The sequence below is a fragment of the Stegodyphus dumicola genome, chromosome 4, assembly GCF_044657685.1.
Source record: "Stegodyphus dumicola isolate Sdum_Otavi_A_Nest chromosome 4, ASM4465768v1".
NCBI lineage: Eukaryota > Metazoa > Arthropoda > Arachnida > Araneae > Eresidae > Stegodyphus > Stegodyphus dumicola.
This window is the reverse complement of record NC_140771.1, coordinates 48928949-48950198: the sequence shown is the minus strand read 5'-3', so window position 1 is coordinate 48950198 and position 21250 is coordinate 48928949. Positions and strand designations below refer to the sequence as shown.

Below are 21250 nucleotides of genomic sequence, written 5' to 3'. Positions count from 1 at the left end.
CCTTTTAAAATAGACATAATCACTTATTAGTATACTTTTAGACTTTGTAACTAGTAACTTCAGTAAGAGAAAAAAGATATTTTATACTTTATGCACTTGGAATTCTTTTAGAATAGATTATAAAATTTATAATTTTTATGAGAAGATTTTTTAAACTTCATTCTCATAATACTAGATATGCATGCATTTACTACATTAGTAAATCATCGAGATTTGTAATCCCGAGTGTTGATTTGGGGGGGGGGGGAAAGATGATGACAACAAAGAACAGAACTGGTTGCAAGGAACAATTCTGTATTTATTATTAAGAAATATTGCTCCGAATGAGTATAAGATAGTTGATAATTTCAAAAACAGTAAAAGTAATCAACAAGGTAATTATTTATACACTTACATATAGTAACTAACAGTTAGATTATTATTCTCTTTTATTTTGTGGCTAAATTTATGTAATTTTATTAGATTTTCAGTAGTAAGATATGTAATTATATAATACATATTATAATTGAATAAATATCTTAAAATAATGATTTACAGCACACTCCCGATTATCCACGGAATTGGGTGGCGCGGCCACCACTGATAACAAAAGTCACAGATAATCCGAAAAAAGCTAAAAATGGGTATAGCAAAAGAGAAAACAGTCATTCCAACTTTGAAAAATCGTTTTATGTACAATAAAACGTAAAATAAACAGCAGGAAATGTTTAACTAACGCTTAATATTTTGGTATATCACTCAAAACTAACGTAAAATGCATTTTGTTAATGATAATAGAAAAGTGCTTTGTATACTTACGAGAGGCGTCAAGGATACACAGAAAAATTAATACGTATGTACTGTTTTAATACTGTAATGCATTACGTAATTACAAAAGCATAACTGTAAAACTACACCTTTTTGAAGAAATCAGTCATTTGTGTTTGCTTCTTTTGGAAGCATTTTCTCTTGATCCGAGATTGCATTTTTCGTAGCATAAGTTTCTCAGCCAACTTCGCGTCGTCTTGTTCTACCAAATAGCTCAGCAGTCCGTCGACTTGCTGCAAAGCCCCTTCGTGAGTCTTCCGCATCTGCACAGTGGGCTCTTCTTCGCCTTCACTTTGCTGTCCTTCATTCTCGGTCTCTGCCTTGCTTTTTTCCCAATTTCGTCATCTGTCAAGCGTTCGAAGCCAGGTTCATTGACGTCACACTCCAACCACTTGTTAATGTTTTCAGCATCGACGTTCTCACCACCCGGAACTGTTTTCACCATATCGGCAAGAGTTGCGTGGCCATGTGTACATCTTCATCCTCTTCTTCACAACTCAAAGGGGTTAGGTTGTTGCTGTCTTCAACATTAGGCATGAGTTTTCTCCATGATTTTATGAGGGTTGACGGTTTCACTGAGTCCCATGCAGATGGAATGTCGTAGATGCTGCCAAGATTGTGTAGTGTTTCCAAATTCTTTCAGATCATAACCTTCTTCAATTTTGGTCATTAGCAGCTTGGTTGGGTATGTTCTCTTCATTGTCGCAATGACTCCTTGGTCCATGGGTTGGATTAGCGCAGTAATGTTTGGAGGGAGAAACTTTGCAAAAATTTGTCCATCAGAAAACTTTAGCACGCTTGTTGCTGGGTGAGAAGATGCGTTTTTGATCAATAGCACAGCTTTTTCAAGCAGGTTTTTCGATTTAAGATGTGTACACACTTGAAGAACAAAGATTTTTTGAACATTCTTGAAAAATGTTTCGGTTCATCCATCCTTTTTTTTTTGGTTGAAATAATCAACTGGCAAATTTTCGATCCTTGTGCCTTTGAAAGATTTTTTTTTTTTTTTTACTTGCCAATGACAACACGTCTAAGTTTATGTCCACCGGTAGCGTTACTGCAAGACATGATAGTGATCCTTTCCTTGCTGCTTTTATGACCCACCGCTTTACTTTCACTTACAAATGCTAAAGGACAAGTGGGAAGACATTTCCACAAAAGTCCCGATTCGTCGGCATTGTAAATTTGTTCAAAAGATAGCTCCTCTTTTAAAACAAATTCTTCAAATTCATGGTGGAAATCGTCGGCTGCTTGTTGGTCACCACTAAGTTTCTCCCCATGAAGTTCAAATTCTCGAATTCCATGTCGCTTCTTAAAACGAGTCAACCAGCCAGAAGACGCATCAAAATTTCCTTTCAGGCCTAACAACTCAAAAAAGGTTTTTGCCTTCGCCGCAATGATAGGACCATTTAGACGAGTACCCTCTTTTCGAACTTGAGCTGACCACTCTGTCAATGCCGTGTCTAGCTCATCAAAGGCCCTTCACAGTTTTTCGCATTTTCATTGCGGAAGCACTGTCCGACATTGATGCAAAGTTCACCAATTTGTCTTTTTGCTTTAGAATGTCACGCACTGTTGTTTCCGATATTCCGTAATCCAATTCCATCTGCTGCCTTGTAGCGCCGTTTGCTACTTTGGAAATTAATTCTAGTTTTTGCCTGATCGTCAGCACAACCTTCTTTCGTTTTCTTGACATTTTAAATCAGTAACGAAAAACACAAAACCAAAAAGCACAAACACTGAACACAATAAAAGATAAGAAATAAACTCCGACCGGTTCACAAACACTTTCAGGCTTAAACTAACAATGGCGAGTGGGAGGAAGTGGATGTGTCAGTAAGACGAGAGAGGGCGGTGGAGCGGGCACTGCAAGGGTGAGTAAGAAATTACTTACTCATTAGAGGGGAAGTTTCCGAGAAGGCCTGGGATATTTTTGCCATAAATAACCACGAGGTTAGCAAATTGAACGTTTCGCTCAGTTTTGTGAACATTTTTATTTTCTTTGCTTTACGCTTGAAAAAAAAAAAAAAAAAAAACTTTGTGCGGCAGGCACGGATAAACCACCCGCAGATAATCGGGAGTCTACTGTACATTCTAGATAGCTGTTTGTAAAAAAATAATTTAAAATTTCTTTTTTAATTTGTAGGTATTATAATTCTTCGGAACATTCCTTATTTTGAAGAATCAAAAAGATTTAGCGTTTTTCTTCCAAATAAATGGAACATTTCATTTTACTTTCCAACTGTTATGAGGCTATACTTATTATTTGGCTTATTTCCACGTAAGTATTATATTTTTAAAATATGTAATGGTAATAATTTAAAATTACTCAATCTTCCAGTGATCAGGTAGATTCGTGAAACTATACCAGGGTGCTAGTGTATTTTTTAAATATTTCATTTGCTAGTATAGATTTTATTTAATATTATTAAACATGTCTAAAATTAACACTGGATTTTTATTTTGTATTATGAGCTCTTTTTTGCAAAAGGGGTCATTTAGAGACTCCATGTACTTGTTCATGTTTTACTTGATCATTAAAAAGTTAATGTATTAGTTTCATTGAATGATGCTTTTTCTGTGAAGAGGTGAGTGGCTACATGAGATGGTGCACTAATGTGTACCTATAATATTTTGCTACCAGTATTAAAACTTCAATGCCTATTTTTATACATGCTGAAATTTAATTAACATCTTATTAATTACCTTATAAACTTTACCTTTTTTGGGGGGCTAGACTGATATTAATTATTGTTCATACTGCTTTGTTTAACATATCTTAGCTCCCCCCCCCCCACAATATGCTTTAACAACCTTGTGCAAAGATAGTTTTAACCTTTTTCGGCACGCTACCTTTTAAATTTGGAATTTCAACAAACACAACCAAAAAAAAAAAAAAAAAAAAAAAAGAGGGTAGGGAGTCTGATCAGGCCTAGAAGAGTACACAGGTAAAATTTTTAGGAAAGGAAAATTTAGGTGTGCCCAGAACAAATGGTTACCCTAAATACTATATGCTACCCTAAATACTACATTAATACTATGGTTACATTGTTCATACAGAACAGTGGGCGCAAACTTTAGAAGCTTCTGAGCTAATGTACTGTTTTTAAATCCTACTATGAGCTACCAACCAAAAGAACTACAAACTTACAAACAAACCTTACATTTTTAGTAAATACGAAGTCAATTTTAATTAAACTGTATATAACAAAAAGGAACTGAAACTGAATTGTACATAAGAAAACTGATGTATAATTAGTAAATAACAAATGTAATAACATATTTTTTTATCAGACTTATTAACTTTAGTGAGAATGATAGAATACTTTTTTGTCAACAACAAGTTTTTAATGTTGGGAGAGTAGGTAGTGGCTGCCATTCGAATACAGTTCTCCAGTGTTCATTGGTGATGTCTGCGAGAAAAGCAAAATCCTGCTGCCAAACCAGATATTATTGTTCATGGAAGGATTTGCCTCATTCAAAAATTCTAAAGCAGGAAGCAACTCTTTAAAATGTTTAAAACTCTGCCTCTGCTCAATCAACGAACCTCTGTATGAAGCACTAGATCACCATACTGACAGTCCAGTTCATCTATCAGTGCTCTGAACAAACTTCTCTGAATTGTTTGTACTCTAACTTTGTTCACTATTTTTATGACTATTTTCATTACATTGTTCATACCTAAAAACTTTCCTGCGACTCCTGGTATATTGCACAATGGTAAGACAGAACTTTCAGAAAGCTGTTGTCTTTATGACACTTGGTTATCCCTTCTCTCTGCCTACAGTTGCAAGAGATCCATCAGTTGCAAAGTCTACAAACTTATTTATAGAAATATTTTCAGAGTTTATAAGATCTTTAACTGCTAAAAATATGGCCTGTCTTCTAATGCATTCTGTTAATGGTATATTCTTCATCAGCTTCTTTCTTAATTTCTTTTTCCAAAATATTTCTGCCTTTTTGCCATTACAGAATTGGTAGGGACAATGTTTCTTTAGGATTTTAGACACTGCAGCTTGAAAAGTTTAGAAGGATTTGAAGGCAAGATTTATAGACCCATGATTCTAGAAGATTTCAGAAATATGTGACAAAATGAAAAATGTCTCCATGGTATTAACATGTAATGGATGTATTTTACAAAATGTTTGCAATTAATTTCTTACTTTTTGGAAAACATCTGGAAGAACAATGGAAACATAATATTTGAATGTTTTACTTCTGATACAAGAATCTTTTATCTTAACACGTTTATCTTCCCTTTGTTTGCTCTACTTTTCACTAGACACAAGCATGGAAAACATCAAAAATGCTTCTAATCTTATCACATGGACAGGCATTATAGAAAGGAATTTTTTTATTAATAAAGGGTTTGAAAACTTATGCCTTAACCACTTGCGATATGACTAAACTTCACGGTTGCGGTGCCGTGCGCTACGATATAACAAGCGGTAAAGTGTCTCAATTACGCTGCTCCGCATCTGCGAGTGCAATCCAAAGCTGTAACTCGAGAAATAAACAATCTCGTTGTTAGGTGATGTGTGCACCACGTTATTTTCATTTTTTTGATAAATGCCTGTCGACAAGGGTGTTCACGTTGCTCGCGGTTTGAGACAAAATTTTAGCGCAAGTGGTTAATGCATCATACACAGAGCTGGCGCTAGGCATTTTCCTACCTGATGCAATCTCAGGGGATCCTAAATTCTGCTTTTTAGTGCCTTTCTAAATTCTAAAAGTTTTGCCATTTCTAGATTTTGTTGCTCGGTGTGTCACTAAATTCTAAAATTTCTGCCACACCAGCTCTGTAACCAGCCCTTACCATATATATTTCATATTTCTTCTGAATGTTCATATTTCAAACAAACAAACAAAAAATAGCAGCTTTCTCTATACATTCTAAATGCTTTTATTTATTTTCCTTTTTTAGACTAACAGAAATCTTTAATTAAATCCAAAACTTATAAAACTAAAAGGAAGCGTGAAGAAGAAAGAAACTGAATATACCGTGACAAATTCAAAAGGGAAGAGGTAGCGTAAATAAATTTATTTGGGTTCTTTCTAGGCTATATGCAAAAAAAATAAAAATAAATAAACTTATAAAGTATTGTTCTCACAGTAGGGTGAGGGGAAAAGAAATATAACCAGTTCCAGAAGGTGTGAATAAAGTTCCTGTTTAGAACTCAACCAAGATGAAAGTTCTTGTTTGAAAATAGTTCAAGCTGAGGGTTGGTTCAAGATAAAACTATTTAGAGTTAATCTCTAAGCCGGTGGTTGTAGGACTGAACTGTGTACAAGCAGGATGCTCTTCGTAAGGTAGCGGCGAACTCGGCTACCTCGCTGTAAATCTCTGGGCAGAGATATTAATATCGCTCTATGTAGAGTGAAGCAAAAATTTGCTCGTGGCGCAGCTGGAAAAACCGAGAGACAATTTCTCTCTCTATTTACTGCAACTAACTCTCACTCGCTCTCCTCTCTGGAACTCAGTTCCATGATTTTGTTCACGTTGTCCTGGGTGTGTCGGAAAAACTTCCAGGATCCTTGTTTGTCCATAATTAAGAAGCACCTCTTGATTGGCAAGAGCACTTTGATTAACAACTGGATATGAACTTTCTGGTTCCAACTGGGGACTCAAACCGGGTGGCCTGAGACACTGAACCTATAAACTGATGAAAGGGAACGGGACAATGTTTCCCTTCGAAAAACTATAAGAGGAACAAAAACCTAGATTGTTTTGTGACTGCTAGTCACTTCCTCTTTCCGAGAATTCGTTTAAGAAATACTTTGTCCGTGGAAACTTTCGAGGTGGTCATTCTTTTTCTCAGAACTTCGTGGTGGTCGATAAAATAGCTTAAGATATTACAGCTATATTCCTTCCCCTTTGGAAAGAACTTTTCTCGAGTTTAAACGAGAGAAAAGTTCACCTCACTTCTGCACTAGTTCATAAAAACAACACACAGGAGTAAATATTTCTGTCCTCTAAATAATATCCTCAAGCACGTTTATACAAGAACATTGTTGTATTCAATAATAATAATGTCACTAATAGATAGTTCACATATATGTCAATTGGGCATTACCCTTAGAGGCGAGAACTTAATAAATTCAATACATATATGTATACACACATTACAATTTGCTTAACAGGAAACAAAAACAACCTGTATATTAGTCTGGTATAATATTTACACATTATAAAAAATACATATCAATAAACGAATGAGAAACAATCATACCCTAGCATAGAGTGTTTCCTCTAGACGACTCAGCCCTTCGACATTTATTTATTTAGCCTCCCTGAGCGATAAACAACCTCAAAGTTACAAGGCTGCAACTGTACTATAAAGCTAAGTAACACAATAAATCTTACATAATTCTAAAAGGATCAACACACAATTAACAAATACAAAGTACTACAATAAACAAAACAAACAAAAAATGATTGTACTCAAAACAAGTTCTCGGCTCCTATTGGGACCTCATTCAGATAAAATCTCAATTTATTTGGTGCGTTTTCGCACTTCTGAGCCTTTATTATGTCTGTGAGTTTTCCACTTATGTTTCAATATTTTGTTCCTATCTTCCAAACTACTTTGCCAGTTGTCTGTTTGATTTTGATGTTCAGCTTTCGATTTCAGAACAGCACATTGTGAATGAAAACGCTCTGGGGGTCTTCCTGCACTCCTTTCCTTCCAAGTTCTTTCTTCCGGAATTCCAGACAAAAATTCGTCCTGGTGGACCATCGTCTAAAAGTTTAGCTTTCTTTGTAATCTAACCCATGCACTTCGTGGGTTAATGGCCGCTTTTGTTATCTTGATTTGTCCACTTCTTGACTGTTGTCTGAACGGTGAGGACACTTTACCCTTTCTTTGCTTCGGGTCTTAGCTGACTCAACGGGGAAACTTCCCTTTTTCATCTGCACGGACTCCCTGACTTTCATCTCCCTTCTTTTGTTTGGGTTAACAGCTGCATCTTGTCTGGGCGTCTTCGCTTGTACTGTATTATCTTTACCAAAGATCTTTATACTACGGTCAATCAACTGAGCTGTTCGATTACCCAATAAACAGTATTCCTGATTGAGGTCTTGGCTAATTACTGCTGCTTTGGTAATTACTTTCCCAAAATTCTCTCCTTCGAGTTCTACTTGTGCAAGAGGCAACCGGACTGGTTGCTGGTCCAAAGGTTGCTTGATCAAGACAGTTTCCTTTAACAACATTTCCGATGTTACATGATCTCTTCCTATTAAGTCAATAAAGGATCCAGTATCTCTAAACATCTTAATCTTTCGAGCGTTGACTTTCACAGCACTAATATATGGGTGCTTAAGGTACCCAAAATATCCCAAATTATTTATGACTTCGATGGATTCCGTCGTAGCTTTTAATCGTGGGCACTCACATCGGAGGTGATTCTCCAAGTTGCATTCATAGCATCTAGGTGCTCTCTGTTTTTTGAAGACATTTGACTTCCATCTCTCGGCAGTCTTCTCTTCTACACCCTCCTCACCGCGACATATTCGATATGTAGGTTCACCCTTCTTCCTTTCCTTAGTGTCTATTTCAGTGCTTTTAACAAAACCTGTTGGTTTTTTATGGACCTACGTACTTCTTTATATTCATCTAATTTTCTGACTAATTCAGAGGAAGATATTATATTCGGCCAGTCATCCACGAAATGTTCACAAATTTCGCGGTTTACACGATGCTTTATTTGGTCTGTCAACATTAAGTCTTTTAGTGAATCAAAATCTCGCACTTCCGCTTATCCAGATAATTCCTCAGCTCGAAGGCAAAATCTTTATATCGAGTACCTGCACGCCGCTGGTGCTGAACAAATTTAACCCAAAAAGCCTCTGGGCTCAACTTGAAACATTGTAAAAGAATTTTTTAAAGTTTTCTCAGAACTTCGTGGTGGTAGATAAAATTGCTTAAGACTTTACAACACAAAGAAAATTATTTTCAAAGATATGTAGAGTTATTATTATGTAAATTGCGCAGTGGTTTATGATTTCAGCCTTTATTATAATTTCCCATTTCTTTAATTTCAAGTCTTCCCAGACGTATTATAGTTACTGAGCGAGCTTAAATTAAAATTAAATTGTATAGTCTTTGACCACTAGTCCACATTTTTGGTTTGAATTTGACTGTTTTTGTTTAATTACATCACCATGAGCTGTAATTGATTTTGTTAGCATCAGAACATGCCTTTATGTTCTACGTTCTTTTTAAATAGGAGGCTTATTTAAACCTTTGTCTGATATTGTAGTTACTTTCACACATAGAAATAATTTGCTTCACATCTGTCAGGGGATTTTGGACTATTTAACGTTTACCAGATCAAGTAAACCCTCATATGTACATTGTGGAGAGTTTGACAAATTAGTAGATAAGGCATGCAAAAACTAGTGAGAACATTGGTGTGTATTAAGACAAATTTTTGATTGTTAGAAAAGATGCTTAAATAGAAGGAAATCAATATAAATTAGCCAAAATAACTGGGAAGACTTGAAATTAAAACGCATAAATATTTTGTTGAGTGCTGTTGTTACAAAACATACATGTTTTGTAAAAACAACACTCAACAAATAAGTGAGGTACAAATGTTTTGTAGCTTTTAATGTGTAATTATCCTAATATCGTTTAAGAATCAGTGTCATAAATTACATGTATTTTAAACCGTGATATTTTATTAGATTGCGATTTTAATTGGGCTTTTTTAACAAATATTGTTAAAGTAAAATTTAATAGTGGTCATGTAAATCTACAATGACTAAGGTTATCTAACTACCTAATTTAATTATAACCAACTGCATAGCCTTAAAAATTATCTCTGCATATTAAAGCGAGTTATTGAATTTCATTAATCTTTACTGTGGTCACAAGATAAAACACAAAAATGTAAAAATTTATGTAAAACTTATTCTTTCTATTTAGTGATACTTAAAATAATACAAAACAACCTATCACCTCTGGTGCTGTAGTGGCTTATTGGAACCTTAAAGTATATTAACTGGGTTACAACCTCTGGAACTCTACACGAAGTTAGGACACTAACTGCATCAGAGAGCCTGACTAACTTTCAAATGTTATCTAGGCAAGCAGTAGTGATGGCAACATCTGGTCTTTTGTTATGAATCATGCCGATTATGATCTTCTCATTTTAACCTGTGCTGCTTGACATAAAATCTACCTGCTCTTTACTAAACCTCTGGACTGTGCAAGTATGTGGCAAAATGAGACATTAAAAAAAACGGTACTTTTCCGTTTCATTGGTGCAAATCTCGCGAAGCAGACTTTACTGGCACATAAAAAATGTTAACAAACGTTAGTTCTAAGAGTTTTTTATTTTGAAGGCATAGACATTTTAATATAGTTAAAAATTTTGTGAAAAGCCAATAAAGATAATAAATTTGTAAAAAGACTAAGTATTTATTATGCTTTCATGGTTCAACAAGCTGATTCGCCGGTTCCTATTGTGACCCCAAGTGATCTCATCTCACGTAAACTACAAAAATCTAATTCTCTCAGTAATTATCTATGTTAATTTCAAGTTAAATCTTAATTTGGAATACAAGTTTTAATGCAAGAATTATTTCAATTCGTACGAATAGCCTACTCAGAAATTATGTAAAACCGCACTGCTTTACTTCCCTAGTGTATTCTCATTAGAATTAATAAATTTAACATTTGACTTTGCCTTTTCTATATTTTCGTCTTCGAAAGAGCGGTGTGATAGCATTCTAACTGACTTAATTACCGCGAATGACCTTAGGGCATAAAATTCTATGTAATCGTATGCCAGTATTGAAAGAACCAATCAATCTGATAAGAAATGGATGCGACTTGTTTTGAAAATGAGGCATAAAAGGTTACCAGCGAGGATATTCCGTTTGGCATCACTTATACCATTATTGGCGACTTTAATCGCCTATGCCGGCAAAACAGAAAAGTGCCCATAAAACTAACTGTTTGTAAAACATAAATAAAATGTCACTTGTCTTCTTTCAAAATATGTCCAACTAATATGAGTGTAAACTATTTAATGCTACTTGATAAATTTCATAAAGTTTATTTTATTCTCAAACTTATTAATAATTATGTTAATTCATGTTTATTAATAATGCATCTTACGGATCTATTTTATTTTTAGGATGGTATTACAAAAGTGAAGTTTAGGCATAAATATTAATTTTAATTGAATTTATTCAGTTCCCATTTGCTCATAGATCCTTAATTTTTTTCATTAATGGTCCTTAAAAGCACTTAATTTCCATGTGTAGGAACCCTGTCTTCATATGGTTCCTTAGTCTGTGCAATAATATTTGAAAATCTTAATCGGCTTCTTTATTCTTGTTTAAGTTTTTTAAAAAGTTGATTGTTGAACATTAAGCTTCAATTTTAGCTGCCTTCCCTTCCTTCCCATCTGATATACTTGCACAGTAAACACACACATTTGTCCTTTACCTGTGTAAAGAAATAATCGGTATCCTATCCTGAATGGAAGTGATACTTTTTTAAAATTTTTGTTTGAACACGTCATTATTAGAGCAGACCTAGCTTAGCACTAATACGTAAATCAAATTATGCAAGTTAGCGAATGTCTAATATACACATGAAAAACATAACATGCATAACCTTACACATATACAGTCAACTATGAGATAAGGCTGTAAATGACATATGCATGGGACAAAAAGCAGTTATTCTCAAAAGTGTCAGAATCAAGGTTAGCCAACTGGAGCATTAACACGATCTACGGAAAATGTCTCCGCTAGCTACTAGCAGCTCGCAGTCAAGAATTTGGCGATAACTGCTATAGAACATTCCTTTAAATGACAAACATGAAGCTGCAGTTTCTATCCAATAATAAATTAGGATTTCAAAACTTTTAACCAATGAGTAAAAATTAAAGCAGAATCATAACATTATTATCCTTAATTTAGCATCAACATTAGTCTATGCATTCTTTTTATGTCTGCCTGTCCTGCTAGCATGTACTCTGTTCAGCTGATCATCTATGGAAGATTCAAAATTTTCATTGTATGTTTGTGTAAGATAAAATCCTAATTATAATTTGTAACAACTGGCAAAGTTTTAGTTTTGTTAATTCCCCTTTCTATCCTAAAAGGAAAGAATTGTTCTTCAGTGCATCATTCTGATATTAATTATTATAATCTATTGTATGATTCTTATATAATGCTAATGATGCATTCATTTTCACCTTACGTAACAGCAAAAGTGAAATTCTTCTAGCCAATAATGTTAAATTTCAAAACCAAAATCTTAATGAATCGATAAAGTAGAAACATTATTTCACTATACAGAATCTTGCATCCATATTGTATTTCTGTCGCTTGCATGCTGCCAACATCATGCCTTCCACTCCTTCTCTGTTGCCACTTTTATAAATAGAGTGGAACCTCAAGATACGAGCACCTCTATACATGAGAAATTCGAGATACGAGGAAAGTATAAGTGAAAAATTTGTCTCTACATACAAGCAGTGAGGCAAGCTGTTGGTATGCGTGGAGCCATTTCCCAATCCAGCTCAACTTGAGAAAGCCCCTCGTCAGATCACTCAGTGTTCTTTGATCTACGTGTTTGGGAGTTAATTGTTTATTACATTTAATGTGAAAATAATTATTTCACGATGCCTCCCAAGAAGATTGTTGTCTCAGATAGTGCTGCAAAGAAAAATAAGGAAGCCATGGTCATTGAAATTAAGAAAGAAATCATAGATAAACATAAGCGTGGTGTAAGAGTGATGGAATTGGCAAAGACTTACGGCCTTTCGACATTAAAGGAAGACATTACAAAACTTGATGTAGGTAAAGAAGTTACGGTTGATCTTTGGATTATGGTAACTTGGCGATTTTTTGGCGAAAATTTGGCGACCAACTCTGCTACAGCAACCCCCTATTTTTTTTCGCCACCATTTTGTCTTCACGAAGTAAAGAAATGTTTCTTTTCTTTTTATTTAACACTTTTTCCAACAATCTGCTAGCCCAATTACACTTATGCTAGAAATTTTATGGAACAAAACTGCTTAATCATGACAAATATTAACTGCAAAATTGGGAAAAAGTGCAGAATCGCAAACTCCTTGCCGCGTTTTTCAAAATCGCACATACACAGTAACCATGTACACGTCGACTTATTTTTACTTAAAAAAACATCCCAGAATTGCACAAAAATGGCATTGCGCACACTCTTGACTTTATCCATCTACACTGCTATTTTCTCATAAATTACAAAAATTTGCACGAAAATGCAGGAAAATTTTGTGAATCTTTAAACTCGGTAAAAAGCACATATATGAAATTACCTGATCGCGAAAAAGTATATACCCTATCCAAGGATGAACATTTCCATGTATAATATAAATAAAATATCCAAAAACTTTTACCTCTAAATTATCTATTATAAACGTCACCAACGAATTTATAACAAAACATTAAAAATGATTACAAATACTTAGTGTCAAATACTTAAATTCTTTCCATGCACATTTACACTCAAACGTATTCCAAAATATTACAAACATACAACTCTCAAAATCACGATCATTAAATTAAAATATAATTAAATTAAAAAACACTACTTAAAATATAAATAAGCACATACATTAAATTAATAAAAATTAGCTTACAATCCTAATTACTTTAAACTAAATCATTGCTAATAACAATTTTCCAATAATACCTTATTAATTTATTTACTCCTTACATTTAGAACAATGCATAAAAATAATATCCTCAAATAATTAAAAATACTAACTTAACTAATCTTCTACAGAATCTTGAGTGCATGGCGGATCACAAAATGTCCATTTTCACCAGGTTTCTTGCACCGCCATTCAAACTATCTGTAATATCCTTCCTTTCACACAATCTCATTTCATTCCCACATATTGGACATTCATACTTATCCGCAATTAAGCAATTCTTTTCAATTACACATAAACGTAATAAAAATTTCGGATTTACTTTATATACGGCCATGGGATCCAAATATTAAACAACACTGTTTCACAGAACATAGAATGAAACTACTGCTATAAAATACAGCAGATATTTTTACAAATATACCTCCTTTTCCGATTAAAGAACAGTGATCCGTCCATTAATGTCACATGACATATCTCATGATCTCTCATTTCCCTCACACAAAATAATGCGTAATCGGAACTGAGTACTTCTTACATTATTTCCAAAGTCCTAGGTAGTAACCTTTATCGCCTCCAAAATGTCGCCAAACTACCTGTTACCATATTTCAAAAATCAGCCGAAGTTACTGTTACTTCCAAGCACCGTACAAAACTCCTAGAAGATCTGTTAGTGTGGATTAACGAGAAGCAGTTAAGGTCCGTGTTGGAAGCTATCATAAAGGTAAACTTCGGTTATATTATTTACCAGTGTTATTTATCAGAAGAATTGATTTTTTACGTTGATATTTTTGGGAATGCGGAATGGATTAACTGGATTTCCGTTATTTTTAACAGGGAAGTTTGTTTTTAGATACTAGAAATTCGCTATACGAGCTCAGTGCTGGAACGAATTGAACTCGTATATCGAGGTGGTGTTATTCAGTAAAACATTCAATAAAAATTATGCGTTGAAAGCATTACATGTAGCATTTACACCATCATCTCTAAAAATTATATTTTGTTATTTATATATAAGCATGAAACCTACCAAATGACCATTTTGGGAACTGATTAAGTTGATCACTATCCTTTGATAGCTTGTAAAAATAATATTTTAATAGAAGTAACTGATTGTTAACAGAAAGCAGCTGACTGGCATTTGTTGCAAGACAAAATTGTTTGCATGGTGAAGAGTTGCTATAATGTCCCCAGATTCATTTAGTTTGTTTTTATGAAATATTTCTTATAATTAAGCTGTAGTTGATGGAATAAATGAGTAACAGTAGGCCTACATATGATTCAAAATGTTCCTGCCATTAATGTTTATAAGCTGCATAGTTGTTGAAAATTGCAGTAGTATCTTGATCTTTTTTGAAAGGTATATGCTGGCAGACTGCATGTGGTTCCCAACTTTATGTAGCTTGCAAAGCCATGTCAGTTATGAATTTGTTGCAAATACAATGTTAAAACATTTAAAGATTTTAATTATTAGAAATCTGAATTTTCATTATTATTATTATTAAAAACAAGTGTGAATAAAGCATCAGAAAATCCATAAATGGAGCTAACTAATTTGCAGTGTAATATAAATCTTATTCAAAGATTTGCAAGTACAGATTTTATTAACTTTTATTCGTACTTGTCAAAAATAATCCGTTACGAATTTTTGCATTAGGAAAAAATCTCTTGTTTGGGAATGCATTCATACATGAACAGCTTCTTTTCACAGTTGAAAATTAAAGGGGGGGGGGGAGAAGAATTTTTTTTTTTTTTTTTTTTTTTTTTTTTTTTTTTTTTTTTTTCCCCTAAAAAGTTAAAGGTTTTCATAATTCCTTTTAGGTTAACTTAAAGTAAGTTATTTTTTTTATCAATTAAACGTGTTAGAATGATTTTAATTTCTTAAACATCACTCTAAAAATGTAATACTTAGCTGTCAGTATATTTGAGTTACAAAGTGTAGCCAACAAAAATGTCTTGCAGGTACCAGATTTTAGATTTCAGTGAATTTTTTACCCTTTGTGATATTATTGTTTTTGAATGTTTTGAAAAATACTTGGTAAGTGAAATTTAAAATTTATTTAACATACTTTTTTATTTTGTTGATACATTTTTTTTTTTTTTTTTTTTTAATTCTGCCCTGTCAGGTGTTTTTAGATTGTGCATGTGAGCAATTTGAGTTTCGAGACCACTGCTCTTTTGTATTATACTTTAATGTTATATAAATTAATGGAAATCTTAAACCATGTAAGTGAATGAAAAACAGAATTCATTTTACATAGCTGGAGTTTTGAATGATTGAGTTTTACTGCATTAACAAAACATCAAAGAAGATGTCTAATAGTATGACAACTGTATTCATTATGTCATAATAATTTTGTATCCTGTTTATAAAATGAACTGTACATGCATCAAATGCATAAATGTACAAATTTATGAACACTAGAATTAAAAATCAAAAACCATTTTCTATACAAAATACACACATTGGTAATGCAGTGGCAGTATGATTGCTTTATAGCAATATGATAAATGCAAAGAATACACTGCTTTTCAGCGCAGTTCCTCCAGTTGTGGAACCGATGATAATAAAAAACCTAATTTTCTAGAATAAAGCATTGATCATGCTGAAACCTAATAAGAACAATATCATCCACTTTATAAAGCTCTTGATAAATCTAACTTAGACTTTTTAGGTCATTGCAATTATGCAATGAGTAGCAGCATCCCCAAGCAAAGACTTAGGAAGTTCTTTTCACGAATCTATCTGTGATTCGAGATTTCTCAAAATATTCTGCTGTGGTGAAACTCTCCTTTCGATTAGCCTACAGGTTTATTTGCATTAGTTTGACTAGCTGATTCCTTTGCGTGCATTTTATGCTCTTCTTTACAACCAATGATGGCTACTCATTTGGACATGTGTTCTGCTATAATTCATTTCAATTACATCGTCCAAAAACATTGGAAAGCCTGATAACCAAATGGTCAACTGACTGGTATTTGGAAAAAAAAGCTAAAGTCATAAAAATATGATTTTATGAAGTATAAAGACACTGAAATTGTATTTTTTTATAAGTTAAGATTGATAGGCGGCTATAATATGTATTTCTTACACATGCATAAAAGGAACAATGTAAAAAAAATGGGCAGTTCTATATCTCCCATTCTACTGGGCCGACTGACGAAATTCAAGCCGCTTTTTTTATGCCTCAAAATATAGAAAAAATTGGTATGCTATTTCAGAAAAAGTCCGATTTTGTGTCAAAATACCTATATTAGAACAATGCTATATATAAATCTAGTATATATCCCAAGTCGTACTTTTGAGACATAGAAAATGCAAATTGGATTTTGTCAGTCGGCCCAGTAGAACGTGAGATATAGAATTGTCATCTTCCCCCCCGGCACTGTACATATAGTTTGGATGGAACAGTAATGAAAAGTTGACTAATATGAGTTGACTTCCCAAGCAATAATTCTAGCAAAGATGAATGATTGTAATGTTTATAAAATCAAGTAAATGTTTTGACTATTTGTTTAAAAAGTGTTCAAGCATGTCCTTATCATTGCTGACCAAAAATGCCTCTTTGATCTCGTCAGTGCCTCCCAATGAATTACAGCACCTATATTGAAGAACCAAGATATTTATAAGTATCAATTCTATTGAGCTCTCAACGTCCAAGCCATAGGTTTGTGAAGTTATAATGCTTGAAATTTAGATGCTAATGATCATAAGCAATAGAAAAGAGAATCGGTTTTTGAATTTTCAGAAAAGCTGAGTGAACATTTTTGGTTTGTGTGATAGTAAATTGAAGTTCATATGCATTCTGCTAGCATATTAAATATAACTAGGGAAGGGGGGAACAGACAACTTGCTAACATTTTCTGTCTTAAATTTTAATATTCATGAGTTAATTTGTAAAATAATATGAACTGAACTAGAGTTGTAAGATTCGGTTTAAGGAGAGAAATGTTTTCATGAATAAATTGGTGAAGAAAATAGGCTTGTATTCACATAACACACAGGGAAAAACCACGAAAATTCCCATCTAGTCAGCCTGGGAATTTTATTTTGGGCTAATTACCAGTATTCAATGCAATTATTTGCTTGGTTACAGATGAGCTGTAAAATAATGCAATTATATGTGCATTTTACATGTGGTATGTAAAAAAATGTGACTATAATTTAAAGTTATTATTAATATTTGTTATATAATGTTAGTTAATATTTCTTTAGAAAGCTAAGAATGTATGCATTCTTAATTCTAAAGAATCATGCATATTAATTTATTGATTAAGGTTAATTTTTTTTATTTTCAAAGAATACAATACATATTCCATTAGTCAGTAATTAATAACATACAATTATTTCATTTTTAGTTTTGTATTTCATGATGACATACATGTATCGGCAGAGAGTGAAAATATTGGGGAAAGAAAGGACTGAGAAGATCGACTAGTGATACATCATATAATTATTGACAAGTGGACATCTTCTTACAGTTCATTTTAAAATAACTATTTACAATTTTTATATATTTATGAAGTAATTAGTTATTGTTTTTTATATATTTTTCCCATGATTACAAATAAACTAGTCATGTACGTACCTTAATTTTCTTATAAAATTTCTTTTTATACTGATCGTCAGTACTTCCTTAATGTATCTTTTGTGTTCATATGAAGTTTTTACATTTTATTATTTTCAAATATACATTATTTAAAACATATAAATAAAAATGTTGGAAAACAAACTTATTTACCATGAAAATGCACAATGAAATATTAAATACATGATACATATACAAATCAGCATGGAGTTAGACTAGCCATTAAATGCTCCAACTTATTCATAAAATTTCTGCCTTCCATTTTTTCCCATAATACTTCCCTAAAACTTCCAGCTAAGTTTTGCCACTTTCTGTCACGAACCAAGGTACTGGGATAGAAGTCTGGCTGTTGAGGAGAATATGAAACACTTACATGCACACCTGTTTTCGGCCCACATCTTACAGCTATTACCCTGTAAAGGAATATAAATCTTAGGATTTTTAAAAACATAATATCAAAATGTTTTATGGAAATAGGTTTAAAGTAATATTATAGTCAGAGATTTAATGGACTAGAAATAAAATACTGAAACATTCATGATAATAATCAGAGCATTAATTTTTATCTAAACGTCCATATTTCATTAATGGTGAAATAGTTAGTTGAAGGGTTGATTGAAAAGTAAAAACTGAAATCATATAGAACCTAAATGAAACATTTTTGTGTTTGATATTGGTTTTAAATTGTTTATTTCATTTCCTCTGGTATTTAAGGTAGTTGTTGCTTTTTTCTATTATAAAATTTCTTGTAATCAAATGCTCTTTCTTTAAATACTTACCTTTTTATTACTTCTGTATTTGTTGATAAAAGAGAGCTTTAAGTGTCCAAAAGTTTGAGATCTTTCTTGCTTTGACTAACGTTACAGTTATTTTAATATCATTAGCAGTACCCCTTCGAGCATTACAGTTTTAGACTTGAAATTTCAAAGTTCCTAAATTGTTATCAGTAAGTGGTTTGGTTTATTTGATCATGACAAAGCACTGAAAGGTTATCTGTCGCAGATATGCATTCGGAGGACTTTCTAAACGAAACTGGCTAGTATACATGTTATACATGGAGAGAAAATGCGAAAACGTCCATGCAGCCAACCCTTTCGCCAATATTCAAACTAACAGTATTTAACAAATTTACCACTCGCTGCTGGTAGGCCCATGAATTAAAAGTATTTTCTTGAGGATATTTATAAAATAGCCCTCTCAATTTGTACTTTTTGACTCCTTTCCTTCCAATATATATCCAACTTATCAGCAAACGATCAATTTTCTATTTTCCATGCTGTCAAAATTTGCAGTTTACTCTTAAAAAACATATTTTCGTTTACATAAATTCTTTTATTCTAAGTACAATGACATAACTTCTAAAACCTCAGCTTTAGGGGCTTCATTTTAGTGCTGTCTTTTTTTACTATACCTTTTCAACTGATAAATATTTTAAAATGTTACTGTTTTTTTTTTGTCAAAAAATTAAACAAAATTTATTATATTAAATATATAAATTTTGTTTAATTTTTTGACATAAATATTTAAATATATATATATTTAATGGATATGCAAATTTTAGTCATTTGCAAATGAATATATAATTAGAAAAATGCAGAAGTATTTCTTTGATTAGACATAAATTAAAATTTCTACAAAACTGAAATAAGTAATGAAATATCTCATATAAATTCAATTAACATTATAAAAATAAAATCTGACCTCACTAAAAAAGTGCTAATGTGACTAAATTGAAACAGGTAATGAAATATGTGATATAAATTCAATTAACATTATAAAAATAAAACCTGAGCCCACTAAAAAAGTGCTAATGTGATTTTTACAAAACTTATGGCATCATCTGTGGGAAATAATCTATATATTATTTCAGAAAAATCTTCAATTTTAAGAATATGGAGTTTCTCCAAAAAGAACTTTCCTGTGTTTCTTATACATAATATTGAAGCAACATATAACTTAAAGGGTATTGTATCAAAATTTTTAATTTGAAATATGCTGCATATGATTAAAAATATGAATAAGATCATTTTAAAATACCTGTCACCAGTTGGAGATGCCATTAATACAGATGATGCATTTCCTATGGGTTCTACAACTCCTACACCTAAGTTATTGCATGTTGACAATACCTTCCATCCCATTAACTTGGCAAGTGCCTGTGCTGCATTTACTTGATGTTGTGACACCTAATTACATAAAAATTCAAAACTTCTATTAACTAAACTATCTTAATTATACAGTATTGTACAAAATTATATAATGAAAAACATTCATATTGAATTAAATATATATGCACAATATATGAAAAATCATAGCTATAAGCCTACTAAACACGACTTTAGTCATAAAAAGTGTTGATGTCGAAGTGTAAAACACATTTAACTGCCAGCATTTAATAGGTATAAGAATAAGTCTGGCCTTTTTTTAAAAAACATTCAAAAACTGGGCATTTATTGTGAAAGAATGTTACTTTATGTTTTATTCAAAATATTTTCTACAACTTTTCCTATTTTTCTGGCAGCATATAGATATTGCATTGGAAGAGTGGTTCATCTTTTGAAACTATACACAAATCAACCCAACTTTTGGCATCTTCATGTGATGTGAAGCAATGTTTAGAAAGGTCATACATCATTAATTGGAACAAGTAGCAATCAGAAGGAGCAATGTCTGGTGAATATAGTGGGTGGGGTAAAACTTCCCATTTGAATGTTTTTAAGTAGGTTTTGACGAGCACCACGACGTGTGGACGAACATTATCACACAGGAGAATAATTTTGTCATACCTGGAGTAGTAATGGGTGCGTTTTCCTTGAGCACTCGTCTCAATCTAATCAGTTGTGTTTGGGAAAGAGCCTTAGTAATGGTTTCATTTCGTTTGAGCAAGTCATAATACATGACACTAAGCTCATCCTACCATATACACAACACAATTTTTTTCCATGATTTCTTTGCTGTCGATGTTGAAGCATGACCAGGTGGTCCTCATGATTTTACTTCTTTGGGGCATCATAGTGGATCTATTTTCCATCACCAGTGACTATGCAAAAAAACCCTTTTGTTTATGCCTGGCAAGCTTCACATGTAAAATGTACCGTTCAATGTTTTTCGGCTTCAGTTCATATGGAACCCAATTTCTTGCTTTGGAATCATTCCTTCTGATTTTAACCAATGTGAAGTTGTTTGTTCAATCATTC

General features: G+C 32.7%; 2 protein-coding genes across 3 annotated transcripts in view; one reads left to right on the top strand and one right to left on the bottom strand.

The window, feature by feature from the left end:
* Hacd2 (3-hydroxyacyl-CoA dehydratase 2) overlaps positions 1-18088 on the top strand; it is a 96284-nt gene extending 78196 nt beyond the window's left edge. For both annotated transcript variants that reach the window (XM_085814819.1, XM_085814818.1), the window contains 2 exons: positions 2954-3088; positions 17824-18088. In XM_085814819.1, the coding sequence (XP_085670945.1) occupies positions 2954-3088; positions 17824-17903 (215 nt within the window). In that variant the 3' untranslated portion in view covers positions 17904-18088. The remainder of the gene's footprint in view (positions 1-2953; positions 3089-17823) is intronic.
* A 36-nt stretch (positions 18089-18124) lies between these two features.
* MED17 (mediator complex subunit 17) overlaps positions 18125-21250 on the bottom strand; it is a 99083-nt gene continuing 95957 nt past the window's right edge. Inside the window, exons 13-14 of the mRNA XM_085814817.1 lie at positions 20091-20239; positions 18125-18466 (exon numbers count right to left, since the gene is read on the bottom strand). Coding sequence (XP_085670943.1) covers positions 18253-18466; positions 20091-20239 — 363 coding nt within the window. The 3' untranslated portion in view covers positions 18125-18252. The remainder of the gene's footprint in view (positions 18467-20090; positions 20240-21250) is intronic.